The sequence below is a fragment of the Larus michahellis genome, chromosome 3 (assembly GCF_964199755.1).
Source record: "Larus michahellis chromosome 3, bLarMic1.1, whole genome shotgun sequence".
NCBI lineage: Eukaryota > Metazoa > Chordata > Aves > Charadriiformes > Laridae > Larus > Larus michahellis.
This window is the reverse complement of record NC_133898.1, coordinates 40227441-40240299: the sequence shown is the minus strand read 5'-3', so window position 1 is coordinate 40240299 and position 12859 is coordinate 40227441. Positions and strand designations below refer to the sequence as shown.

Genomic DNA, 12859 nt, shown 5'->3' with positions numbered 1-12859 from the left:
CAAGGCCACGGGGAAGAAGGAATTCCGCCTATTTCCGCTAGAACTGCAAAAACCTCGGAGGTGACATGGTCGATGCTGATTCAGGAGCATGCTCGTGGGCTCTTGAGCTGATGGCTCCAGCAGCCCGACGGGGCAGGGCCAGTCACTGGCCCCAGCCTATAGTTTGAGGCTGCCTGCAGCCTCGGGAAGACGTCATTGCGTTTGTGACACTCAGTTCATGTTTGGAAGGCTTCCGTAGCAAAGCAAAGCCCGAGGACTGCCCTGCAATGTCCTCTCCACCAGATATTTTTCTCCTGCATCAGTTTGCTAATTGGCCATTGTTGGATTTTTCATGTCTCCCTGATTACACCCAGTGCAGGAATACAAATGAGTAAGGGGTTGTACAGGAAATGGAAATAAGGTCATTTTTCCTGTCAACTCGCTCGAGTCATTGTCATTGTCCTCTGGATGAGTTGGGCTGATAGGACAGAAACCAACTACAAAATATGCCGCATATTTGTTCTGCATTTCAGCGCTGCCCATCCACGGGTGAAAACCTGATTTCAAACTGATGCACTGATTCAGTCAAAATAATGTGCACTGACAGTGCAGGAGGATGAATTGACATGACAGCGCAATGCATGCAGTATTCAGTAAAATATCTGTGATTAAAACGATACGAACTTTAAAGGTCAAGCTAAAACCTAATGCCATTAAGCAGCATGCAATTGATATGCCCATGACCAGTCACGGTTCCCTCCCACAGCTTGAGTTGCGTTGCCTGGCAGGGTGGGCAACCAGCCATCCTGCCGAGCTTTATAATCTGAGTTTGCGCAGATCCTTTTACCTTGCAGATGTCACAAGGCAGCTTTGCAGCAAAGCTGTGTTAGAGAGATTCAAAGCTTTAGGTCAGAATTCATGACACGGCACTTCAGCTAGGCTGTCACTGCTGCGTGTAACTGCAACAGTGGTGCCGAATTGAGTAGGAGGAAGGTAAAGAGCTAAGAAGGTGAGGAGAAAGCTCTTCAGTGAGAACAGATTAGAGCTTAAATGAAAGACGCAACAATCCATGTCTCTTACAGTGATCCTGGCAAAGAGACCTGGGGAAAAAAAGTCATTGCTTCTCTTCCAAAAGGGGCTGAGGGACTCCACTGTCGCTGCCTGACCACAGCAACTGCATTCACTATGCATATATACAGTGTTAGCAAGAAAAGAGCAAGCAGCAGGCTTTCTACGGATGCTTCTTCCACCGTTGTCCCTTCTGTTATTTTATTCAGTCTTCTTCCACCTTGCCTAATCTATTTTGCCTTCTCCCAGCCCCCATTTTTCCTTGCAAATTCTTTTGTGCAGTGTATGGGATTTTATCCCCCAGAATCTTCCTGTTCTGTTTATTTTACTCTTTCCTTTGTATTCTGAATGTTCTCCAGCTCTTCCTTTTGAACATTTCTTTGATGAAGATAGTCATCCCTGCACACTGTGCACGGATTCTTATAAATACGGTGAGGAGCCACGTGCAGTTTCAACTCCCTGGATGTGCTCACCCTCCCTGGTAATGTTTCAAATGAGTTCAGGATAAACAAACACTGGAGTCACTGATCTTTTTTCCTTTAATGCTAGAGCTAGAAAAACTGCCTCTCAGAGTGAAAATGCTTGTTTTTATAATGCCATGGCTGCAGATACAGTGCTTCTGAATGTATAGATAACAATTTGCTAGGGAAATTTTCCTACTTCCAAGCAATCCTGCTCGTGTTGCAGTGAAAACTTCCCAAAAGTGGGACCACACACGCTGTCTCCTGGATGTTTAACATTTGGTTGTTAAGTACATCAACAAGGACAGCTTCTGGGAAGAGGCAAAGGTGGAGTTTAGTGTTTTTTCTGCCTGTTTCAGTCTTTAACCTTTTGTTAATGGAAAAAGTCAGATGGACAAATCAGATTGCTATGGCTAGGTGTGCTAGTATGGGAACCAAGAACCTAATTTTTACCCCCCAGTGGTGTTTTCTGCTGCTGTGTTTGAATGACATGGGTCATTCATGTGTCTGGAGAAGGGATGTACACTGGAAAATCCCCTGCAGATAACATTAAGCATGCCTAGTAGCAGAATGTCCTCTGCTGGTTTCAGTAAGCTTGATACGTTGGCAATTTTTCACTTCTCCCTGGAAACAAATGTCATCGGTGTCTCTTCTTCTATGGTAGTCCCACTGTAAGTAGGAGAAATAAGAGGGAAGCCACACAAGTCTTATCACAATTAGAGAGGGAGGTCTGCCTAACAGGAAGGGTGTTAAGAGCAGTTGTATCCTGTTTGTGCTTTTGTAGCCATTGGTACTTCCTCATTGTGACCTTGTTTTCCTTCCAGCTTTCTTTTCTGATTCCTTGACGTTCTTTTGTCTTTCTTTGCAGCTCTGGGGTATAATCAAACAAGGCTACAAATGCAAAGGTAAATAAATATTGCATGGATTTTTCAAGCTATGGGTGGGTTTCAGCACAAGAAGGTTGACTGTATTTTTTACTGGAATGACATCTGTTTGTCCAGATTTTGCTTACTTGGTACTGTCAGTGAACAGTGACCGCTGGTACGCTATGAAGTCTCACTGCGTTAGGCGACATAGCGCCCAGCAGGAACACACAGATTCTGTGAGCTAACGGTCCAAAGCAGCCACTGACTCCATGAGGTGTTACTTTCTACCGGCAAAGACCTTACACCTTGCAAAACCAAGCGTCCTCATCCTAACACTGAGATATCCCGAAGTATATCTCCTGAGACTTGGGGGTCAGGAAAAGGTCTGCTGTTAATGCTGTCTGTCATGTACGTCCGCGTGCCTGTAGTGAGGCCTAACTGGTCTGGCAATGCAATAGTGGCTGAGCTAGAAATAGAGAAATATTTAATTCGTAGACTGTCCAGCAGATCTCATTGCAAGATCTTCTGCAGACATTCAATTAAAAAAAAAATAATAGATATAACCCCTAGAGCTCTTACAGCCCTCTGTGTTGTTTTCATAAAATGTTTAATTTCTTATGCAGAACTTGCACCATGCTGAGCAGGTCAGCCCGAGAATGACACTGTAGTGGTCCTCATTGTCTTTAAATTCCTGGACCTATTTATTTCTCAAGCAGCCCAGCTCTGGCTGAAGGTCACTGCTGATTTTCACAGTTGTAGTTTCATCTCAGTTATTCACAAGGGAACATTCATGCTGGAGCTTCATAGTTGTATTTATAGACACTCTTTTCCCTTAGTCTTACACTGGCTCCCAGTAGAAGGGTGAAGAACTGGCAGGATTGTTTTTTTAGAATACACCGTATTCCCGTCTCTCTCTCTCTCCACCTATGAACATCTCTGCCTCAGGGGAGAATGTCCATGGCTAAACCAATGTATGTAATGCAGCTATTCCTGATTACTGGAAAAGGGCTAGGTGCAGTCTATACTTTTACTGGTAGGATGAGGGAAGGAAGAGAGGGTTTTCCACAGCAGCCCTGTAAACTCAACTTGAGATCTGAAAGCTGAGCTCCGTCCTGCATCATTGCTTGTAACTGTGGCTCGGTGGAGAGAGAGAGCAAAAGTGGTTCTGTAGAGTCAAAATTATGAGCAACGAAGCATGAGAGTAAGAGAGCAGAGCTGCTCGCTCAGATCTTAAGGTGGTCAACAAGTGTAATTAGTGCCTGCCCTTTGTGGCAACAGCTACGAGCTGTTCCGTATGCCAGCATCGCTAGAGTGCTGCACCATTATGGATGATTTCTGCCTTTGAGCAGAGAGCTGGCAGCTTCTGTTTTGAACCTCTAATGCTGTGCTAGCAGGGAGAGGGAGGGATTTCATCTGTTCAGGTCTGCTGCTTACCCCAGCACTGTGGATAAAGCTAGACTGTGTGGTCTACAAGTGATGAAAGAGGTTCCCCACTGCCAGGAGAGATCATTATGGTATTTGGGGTGGGGGCGGTTACATTTAGGGCAGACAAAACCACAGCTGGGCAGGTACTTCTGTATTAGTCATATGAACAAGGTGATGGGAGAAACCAGAATTCCCACCCATCATGCTAGAGCTGCTGCTCTGAGCAGAACTGTTCTTTTAGCAGAGAGTTATAAACAACGCTTTGGCAACAGCTCACCTAGAACAAAATGTTTGGTCATGGATCAACAACAGACAAACAAGGGAGACGGAAATTTTCAAACAAGGGCAAGGGACACAGAGGAGAGAGAGACCCTGTGTTTGGGTCACACATCCTCCACCTTTTGACCCTTACTTGCAGAAGAGATCCGTACTGCAGTCACGCTTCAGAGCAGTGTACCTAGCTATGAGTGTATCTGCAGTGATGCAAAGCCCAGCAGAGGCTGGGTGTGCAGACACTCAGCCAGTTTCATCCAGGTGGATGATACACGTCCACAGAGCTTGCTCTGTGCTGCTGTTCCTTGCTGAGCTACCTAGATGAGTTTTAACCTACAGTGGTCCACACTGACCTCCAGATGTCCTTCCAAAGGCTCAGAGTATGGCCTCTCCGATGTCTTCTGACCAAGTATGTTTACCATAATGGGCCCTGCTGGGTCAAATAAAAAAACGCAACCGAACAAACAAAACCCAACTCTCTTTTTTGGAGACTCCTGCAGCGGAGCAGAGGCTTTATGCATGGCATACACAGTATCATACCAAAAATTCCATATCTCTTCCTTAAAACTAACTTCTGATGAAAATGTCATCCCCCTCTTCCCTTCTGCTGCCAGATTTCTATTAATGCCTGCCATGGAAATGATCCATTTTCTTGTAATGCTTTTCACACCAAATGATCCATTGCTGTAACTCCCTTCACACCTTCTGTCAAAGTATTTGTTCCTTCAAAGTCCCTCCTTGTATCTGTCTACTACTAGCCCTGGAGGATTACCAGACAGTTGTGGCTTTCCATTTGGTGACTTGACAATTCCTTTCTTTACAGATTGTGGTGCCAACTGTCATAAGCAATGCAGAGACCTGCTTGTGCTGGCATGCAGGAAATTTTCCAGAGGAACCTCAGTAGGCAGCAACCACGGCTCTCTGCCTAGCAGTCCGTCTCTGCCTCCAGGTAAGAGCACTTTTGTTCCTGTTTTAAACCATTTCTGGAATCCTCCCTATCAGCGCATATCCTTGCTGCCATTTTTAATTTTTCCTTTGTATCAGCACAGAGAGCAGCACATGTACTTTCCACTGTACCGTGGCTTGTGTTCAGTGCTGGGATCACAACATCCCTTTCTGTATCCATGGCCTTAGCCTCCTGCCTGAGGCTCCCTATCCTCTATACTGGCACCCCTGTCCCAGCTGAAAATAAATAAAATTATAATTAAGGAAATTGTACTTCTCCTCATAAGCCGCTTAGGGACAGGGGCTGGAAGGCATAGGGCACAATTCTACTCTGCCTTATCCCCTGAGCGTGCAGGTGGAAGGAGGAGGAGATGTGTGCACACAAGGCCAGAATCAGTTTCCAAGCAGCATATGGATATTGCTAATTATACCACCGCTTCATATAGAGGGCTACCTTCCCCCCCCGGCCCCGCCCCAAGCTTAAGTTATCTTTTTGTGCCGATCTGGAAGTAGAATATTTAAAATAAGCAATTCCACCCTATCTTTCAGTCCAAGATGAAGTATTTGAATTTCCCAGTGTTGCTGCGGAACACCAGGACCTGGACGGCAGAGCTATCACCCTTGTCACCGGCTCTTCGCGGAAGATTTCGGTGCGGCTGCAGAGGGCGACCACCAGCCAAGCAACACAGACAGAACCACTGTGGCATGAGCCGGGCTGGAATGATTCAGGTTCCCATACTTTCCCCAAAATGAAGTCCAAGTTCCATGGCAAAGCTGGGAAGAACAAAGGCTTTGCAAAATGGGAGAACGAAAAACCCAACGTGCAGGCTGACATAGAGATAGAAGCCGAGACCCCACAGCACGTACAGGATCACAACGGAATAGAAACCCTCCCAGAAACACAAGAATCCGAGGTGAGTTGTAGAAGAAGCCAAGACAGTTAAAAATCTGCTAGAGGCTGAGTTCTCATAAGGTTATTTTATGAACTTCAGGATGTTTTTTCAGTCAAATTTGGCATTGCTTCTTGCAGAAGAGTTGCTTTCAGAAGAATACCAAATCGTCCATAGCTACCTATTTTCTACACTGCAGTGTGCATTTACCATGACACTCGAACTGGGGGTTTGGCTCTTGGTGTCAGCATGTGCTTTTGGGAGTTGGGCACTTTTCTTTTTGAAAATCATTAAAATAGCCTGGTGGATACCTGACCAAATTCTGTGCTGTTGCACCCTTGCACTGCACAGTTCAGGGCTCCATGTTAAATTCACAAGAAGGAGCATTCTGAAAATTATACAAGTCCAGGCTAGGGCAGAATATTGATCCGATTTCTGTTGCTGTCACCCGTAAACTTTCTTCTTCCAAAGCCTGATGCTTTTGTTGACCATCTTTACTAGCATGTAAGTGCCTATTTTATTTTGGTTACAGGATAGCTGATTGCTCACCCTGAAGCACAGAAAAATGAAGATGACAACTGTAACACAGTAAGCATTGATGGACCATCACAGACCACGTTTGGCGATGAGAAGCTTTCCTGTATCTCATACTTTTACGTTCAACCGTTGCCCTGTTTTCTTAGCTGAAAGGTGTTATAAAGCACTATTTATTTTCTCACAAGTAAGCCATTTGGATGAACATTGCACGGACACAGCAGAATGGATCTCTGCGCTCGGTGTTTTCTCTTGTATGACTTTTGTGGAAACTTCCTCTACATGCCAGTGAGGATATATTTGGCCTCCTTTAAATATACTGCATCATTTCGGTGTGTCTGCCAGCAACAACAATGGTGAGGACAGAAGCCAAGCATCTAATTTTGTTCAATAACACTCCTTTTCCAGAGGCTCATAATGATCTTTTAAGGAAAGAAGTAGGTGTGTACGTTGATTAAATCTCAAACAAAAACCTTTCACAAAGTCCTCTATGCTGAAATTCTTTGCACACCTGGGGTTTTGAATTTTGACCGTGTTTACATTGCTACGGTGAGCGTATTGGTGTTCATCAGAGTGATACCAGTTCCCAGACTGGGGTTCCTTCAAATAGGCAGCACGTGGCTGACACTGAAGGAATTCCAAGACACTATGCGCATGTCTGGTTACATTGCAATGGAGAGGCGTCCTCTCTGCCAGCACCGATGATGGTAAAATTAGCATGTAATAAACACCTTAGTTTTAAGTGTGTGTATGTACGTGTATGTGGTATGTTTTTCTCTGGTTAGCAGCCTGCGCATGTTAAGACTAAACGTACTGAAAAGCACCCTCCAAACGAGCAGTTTGCTAATGTAGGATATAGCACCTGAACCTGTCACAGCCTGAGAAGCAGGTTTGAGCTGGCGTTTCTCAGAAGCATTAAGTTACTTAAGGAGCACGGCCCTCCTCTGGAAAAAGAGAAAAACAAAACAGCACAAAGCTCAAACCTGAAAGGCACGTTCGAAGTTGGCATACATGTATTATTCTTACCCCATCTCCCAACAACAGTAGGTGTGTATAGGGGGGGGCGCGCACTCTGAATCAAAGCAACCCCATTATAAGATTTCCTACAAAACTCAAGTTATCGCACCCTTCACCAAGCTGTAAGCCCTCAAGACCAGCGAGTACTTTCATAGACTTCCCTAACCAAAACTGACAGCTGTACTCCTCTGTGGTAATTTGACTGTAACCTGCACTGTGACTACATGATGCCTGCTCAGGTCTGCATCTTGAATCCTGCAGGTTTCCTTTGTTTTCCAGCACACCTAGTAATGATGGTAAATCTGGGGAGAGAAAAAAAACCAACATGCTCTTACTGTTTTAAACTCAGAAAAATAAGCAGTGCGGGGAGCACTGATTTCCAAGCTAGGATGAGGGCCAGAAGCATCCTTCACTCCTACTGCTGTGGGCAGTAAGAAGAGGCATTAGTAAAAATACAGTCTTTATTTCCTGTGGGGGGTCAGGTGACAGGTCACAACAGGCTGACCGCACAGCTACCGTTACAGCGTACGGCTTGCACACAATGAAAATGATGTGGTAGAGAATTTGAATAGAGAAATTTGGTTATGATCCAGGCTGCTGACGGACCTGTTGAGATAAGCCTTTTAACGCTTCATAAATGAAACGTTCACGTCCAGCTTCATTCTTAACATCACACAGGAGTTTTAAACAGCGCTTAATCTGTAGACCTCAGCCCATTTCTTGCAGGCTTCTAAAAGTTAGTCATAACTCTTGCTCTGAAAGGTACCTGCTTTCCTACTTCTATCAGGCCCACAAACCATGTCTGCCTTGATTTCATTTCTGGATGAGAATTTTTCTTGTACGTAATCTTATCTTTTCACTTACCTACTCCTCAAGATACTTAAAAGCTTCTTGCCTAAACTATTTAAAAGGGTAGGTGCTCTGTGTTCTTCAGAAGGAGGCCTTCTCAAGGACACTTTTTTTCTGTGTATACTGTCATCAAGGCATAGACTCACATTTAAGCAAGAAAAGTGATGTCTTCTACAGAAGCAGCTCCCACTTTCTGAGCGACCGTTGTACTAGCAATTAGACATCTTAAGTTTCAACCTGCTGCAGAGATTTCATCAATACATCTCTTGCAAGCCTGGTAGCTTTGGTCAGTTGGGTGCTTCCCTCAGCAGCAGTTGCAGATCAAGCATAGATGCAGCCTCACACAGCTGATCCTTCTAAGCAAATTATTGCAGAGTCCACAGAGAAGGACTCATGATCGGTGAAAGTTTCAAGCACCTGCTCCTGCTGGAAACCCTTTGCCTTAGGCATTTCAAGAAGGCGAACACTGAGAGTGTGTCGCTAGCCGTAAGTGTTCATGACCACTTGAAAAAGAGACACTGGGTAGAAATACAGCCTTTTTTTTTTTTCACCCCCTTGCCCCCCAAAAGGAATAGACACATCATAGACACTGTAATAGTTTAAAAAAAAAAAAAAGTATTAACAGGCTGTTTGCAGTAGAGCATTGATCTTCTAGGCCTGAATACATGCAATTAAAAAAAATCCTTTTCTCTCCTTACTTGAAGTTGACATCTTTTTCTGAACAGGGGCAAGACTTTTCCTCACCTCACAAAAACAATTTTAGCTTCCCAGTGTGGGCAAAGCAACAAAGAATTTCTTCTTCACCTCCCCTGACTTGACTCAACAAGAGGCAAAATGCGTCAGCCATCACAGTTCCTGTCTGAGCTCTGTGCCTCTGCGCGTCTTGGTGAAATCCTGCCTGCTAGAAACGGAGCAATTCCGGAAGGGTGTCCAGGAGAAAAATTATTATGTCAAGAGCACTGGATTAATGAAGCAGCTAAAGTGAGATACAATCCCAAATGATGCTGGATACTTCAACCACATCCATTCTTCCCTGCCACAGGATCTTTTAAGAAACTGGGGGGGAGGAGGAAGTGTTGTTTAAAAAAAAATAAAAATCCAAACAAACAAAGAAGCCCCACAGAGTGGAAGGAAGGAAGATTATGGCAAACCTGATGTACAGCCTGATCTGCAAATGCCAAAGAATACAAGCAACAAGAGTAGGTGAAAAACGCAAGCGCTTGGATAGACCCGGTAAGAGATGATTTGGCTGTTTAAGCCAAACCCTCTAGGACCTTCTGTGCTTGTGTAAAACTTCTGCAAAGCCTTGTGTTGCAAACAAAGGAGCTTCAGCCTTGCTGTCAACTTTATGGAGTAGCCCTGAGTGCTATGCAAGGGGACATCTGTCTCTCTCGGAGTGAAATGCAAAACCAGGTTTTAAATACAGCGCTCTCCTGTCCTCTAGATCTTGCCCTCCTCTGCCCCCCTAGTCTTACACAGCTTTTGGGCTTTAAAAGAATAATCCCAGCTTTACAAAGAAACATCTTCCTAGACCGAAGCTATCTTCTCAGAGGCACCTTCCTCAGGCAGGTGAAGTCTCAGAGAGGGGAGGTGGGGGGAAAAGTAACATGCTTGCTGACCAGAGCTAGTCTGAAGCATGGATTTTCCCCAGCTGGGAATGGTGAGCCATTTTCCTTTCAATACAGAAGATAAAAAGCTGAGCTGCAGAGCAAGTTTAGGGGCAGATGCTGCCTAAAATTTTACATTTTCCAAAGTGCAGTGGACTGGCTGCTGTCACCTCTGTGGACTGTTACTCACAGACTCCTCTGTGGAAGCCCAAGTGAAAGCATGCTCACGGGGTCTTCCTCACGGGGAGCCTGGAAGCCTTTGCCTGAGACAGCCTGAGCAGCCATAGGAGGGTCCTTACAGCCCGGGACACTCATTCCAGAAGCTTTAGGTGCCTGTATGAGAAATAGCATCGTGTGAAGGATCCTGGACACAGGCGGGAAAAGAAACCCAAAAAAGAGAGAACAAATAACAGACAGATGGGGAGTAAGCGTGGGAAGAAGCATACTAAGAGAGCTCTCCCTCTCTACGTGACACCAAGAATGGAAGGGGATCCCAATAGAAACCAAGCAGAGGGGGAAGGAAGGAAGGAAGGAAAGAGATCTGAATGCAGATTTTGTAGAGACACAAGAGGCAGAAGAAACAAGGGCTTGTTGTTTCATGATCATCGTAGCCAAAAGAAAAAAAAAAAAAATCTAACCAAGGTTTGCTTCATTCAGCATCAGCCTGCTAACTGATGGGCCTCTGTACAGCACAGAAAATAGCTCCAAGTACTTCTCAAGAGAGTCTTGTCAACAGAGTTGGCCCAGACAGGGACATTGGAGAAATAGATGTAATTTTGGAACAAGTTTTTGAGTTATCAGCACTGATCTGAACTGAATTTTCAAAATAAGCACTGCAGCCAACAGGCTAAACTCATTGGAAAAATCTGCCCTGAACTCTAAATTGCTGTTTACAGCTGCTGACAATCTGGTCCTAGGAGACAGAAAAGCCATCAGCAGAGGGCTACCGCTGGGACAGTATGAAATTTAGCCAAAAAGTCTGCTTTTTCCATGAGTTAAGCTAATGCCGGAAAGTTTAAAGAGTCCTTATCACCTTTATCTCTGCTTCATGTGTGAAAACGAGTTATGACCTTCCACCTGCCCACAGCACAGGCAGACTCCCTCTTTCTTTGGTTTTACAATAGTGTTTTCCTACTTTTTGTACTTGTTTTTCTCTCCTCTGTTGTGGGAAAGACCCACGTGGACAAGAGGGGAAATTACTGGACAATAAAGGGGAAACAATGACACTGACAGTACTCAGAGCTGTAAAAAGCACAAAGTAAACACAAAGAAAAAATATTTTTTCCCTTTCTACCCTTGTTTGTTAAGCCATTAGAAGTGCAACTTATTTTCGGCCAAAGAGGGGAGAAGGCAATGTTTACAGCTGGTAATAGCACTTGCTTTTTCAGTTTGTGTCCCTTTGAAAAGGCATAACCTGAAACAAACAAGCACACGAGTATTTTGAGAGCCTGCACAGGGGAAATAAGTTCATATCCACCTTGCTGTGCTGCTCTCTGATCACAACAGTGGCATGACTCTAACCAAAGGCTATTGCTAGGCCAATCAAGCAAGCTTGCAGTTTAGCATTAGCCAGCTTGTTTGGGACTGCTAAATCATCCTGAACACCTGAAAAACGCATACATACTTCTGTAGCATCCCTGCTGTCCAAGGAAAATCAGAAGCTCAGAGAGGAAGCCTGACAGTCTTTATCAGCAACAACAGCGAGACTCTCTAGCGCAGTCCTAAATCTGGCAGAAGTAAGAATAAATCATGTGTGACGACCAGACAGTTGAGGGCTTTTGTGTACTGGTCTTCATTAACCTAACAGGGAGCTGAATTAACTTCTAGTACTCTAAGAACCCACACGAGCCTTTTGGACACCCAAAAAAAAGTCACCAGATCTTAGTGAGACTCCTCTTACTCCCCCCTCAACTCTTCCCACTTCAGCACAGCTTAATTTTCATTTCCCAGGTGCACAACCCATTACGGGGAATACTCTTATGCCACAGGACTTTTCAAGCCTGAGCCACTTCTCATAACTGTCTACTGACATGAATCTTGCTTCCCTTCTTCCCAGTTCTACCTTAGGTACTTGACTGGTGTCTAGTTTCTAATCAGGCCAGAGGCTGGTTGAGGCATTTACCACTTTCATTAATTCAGATGCAAATAGTTTAGTGGAGACACATAGTCAAAGGCCCCACCACCTTAAAGCAGGTTACCCACCCGCTCTGGCTGAGAAGTCTAAGCCATAGCTAGAGGAGCCCCTCTGGGGGTCACCAGCTGTAATGGCACATCACCATAAATCACACTTCAGAAGTTTGGCTAGAGAAGTAGAAGAATCTCATCAAGCAAGCTAGGGATTACCAGCCAACACCAGTCCTAAAGATGACAAACCGCTCAGGGAACAGCTACAAGCAAAAAAGCTTCCTGGGGTGAAAGCCACATGGCGAAACCTCAGTTTGACACTCTTTCCCTTGCTGTGTTAGTTTTGCACACAGAAAGGAATACATTTTTAGACCTGCAAGGAAAACTCAGCTGTGACCACAGCGCATACAGATCACGGTATTCTGTCACGTACTAATGTGCCTGATATGGGAAGCCCATGTCCCGCTCCCCCTTGTTATTTTACTGCTCAATGACAACACTTGAGAGGGGGTGATCCTAATAGATGGAATGGAAGGGCAACGCAAACGAAGACTTTAGGAAACAAAAGTTGTTAGAGAAAGAAAGGCAGATGGAAAAGCAGAACAAGATTCCTAACGCTTGTGGAAGAAGAGCGGCAAGAACAACCGTGGTTAAAAGGAAGAACGCTTTGCTCCCCCGTATAAATGCTTGCTTACTAAATTGCTTTCTTGATCTGCTGGAGTTCTGCTTTCGATCATAATGCACAATGAAATAGAGCACGTATATCCAATCCACCCACAAGCCTAATAATCTCCACAAGCCATCTCTCCTCTCCCAGCTTC

The 12859-nt window shown here is 44.8% G+C and overlaps 1 protein-coding gene across 2 annotated transcripts in view; it reads left to right on the top strand.

The window, feature by feature from the left end:
• Positions 1–6924, top strand: part of RASGRP3 (RAS guanyl releasing protein 3) — a 49282-nt gene extending 42358 nt beyond the window's left edge. For both annotated transcript variants that reach the window (XM_074579844.1, XM_074579842.1), the window contains 4 exons: positions 2377–2413; positions 4896–5021; positions 5567–5931; positions 6440–6924. In XM_074579844.1, coding sequence (XP_074435945.1) covers positions 2377–2413; positions 4896–5021; positions 5567–5931; positions 6440–6448 — 537 coding nt within the window. In that variant the 3' untranslated portion in view covers positions 6449–6924. The remainder of the gene's footprint in view (positions 1–2376; positions 2414–4895; positions 5022–5566; positions 5932–6439) is intronic.
• The last annotated feature ends 5935 nt before the right edge of the window (positions 6925–12859 follow it).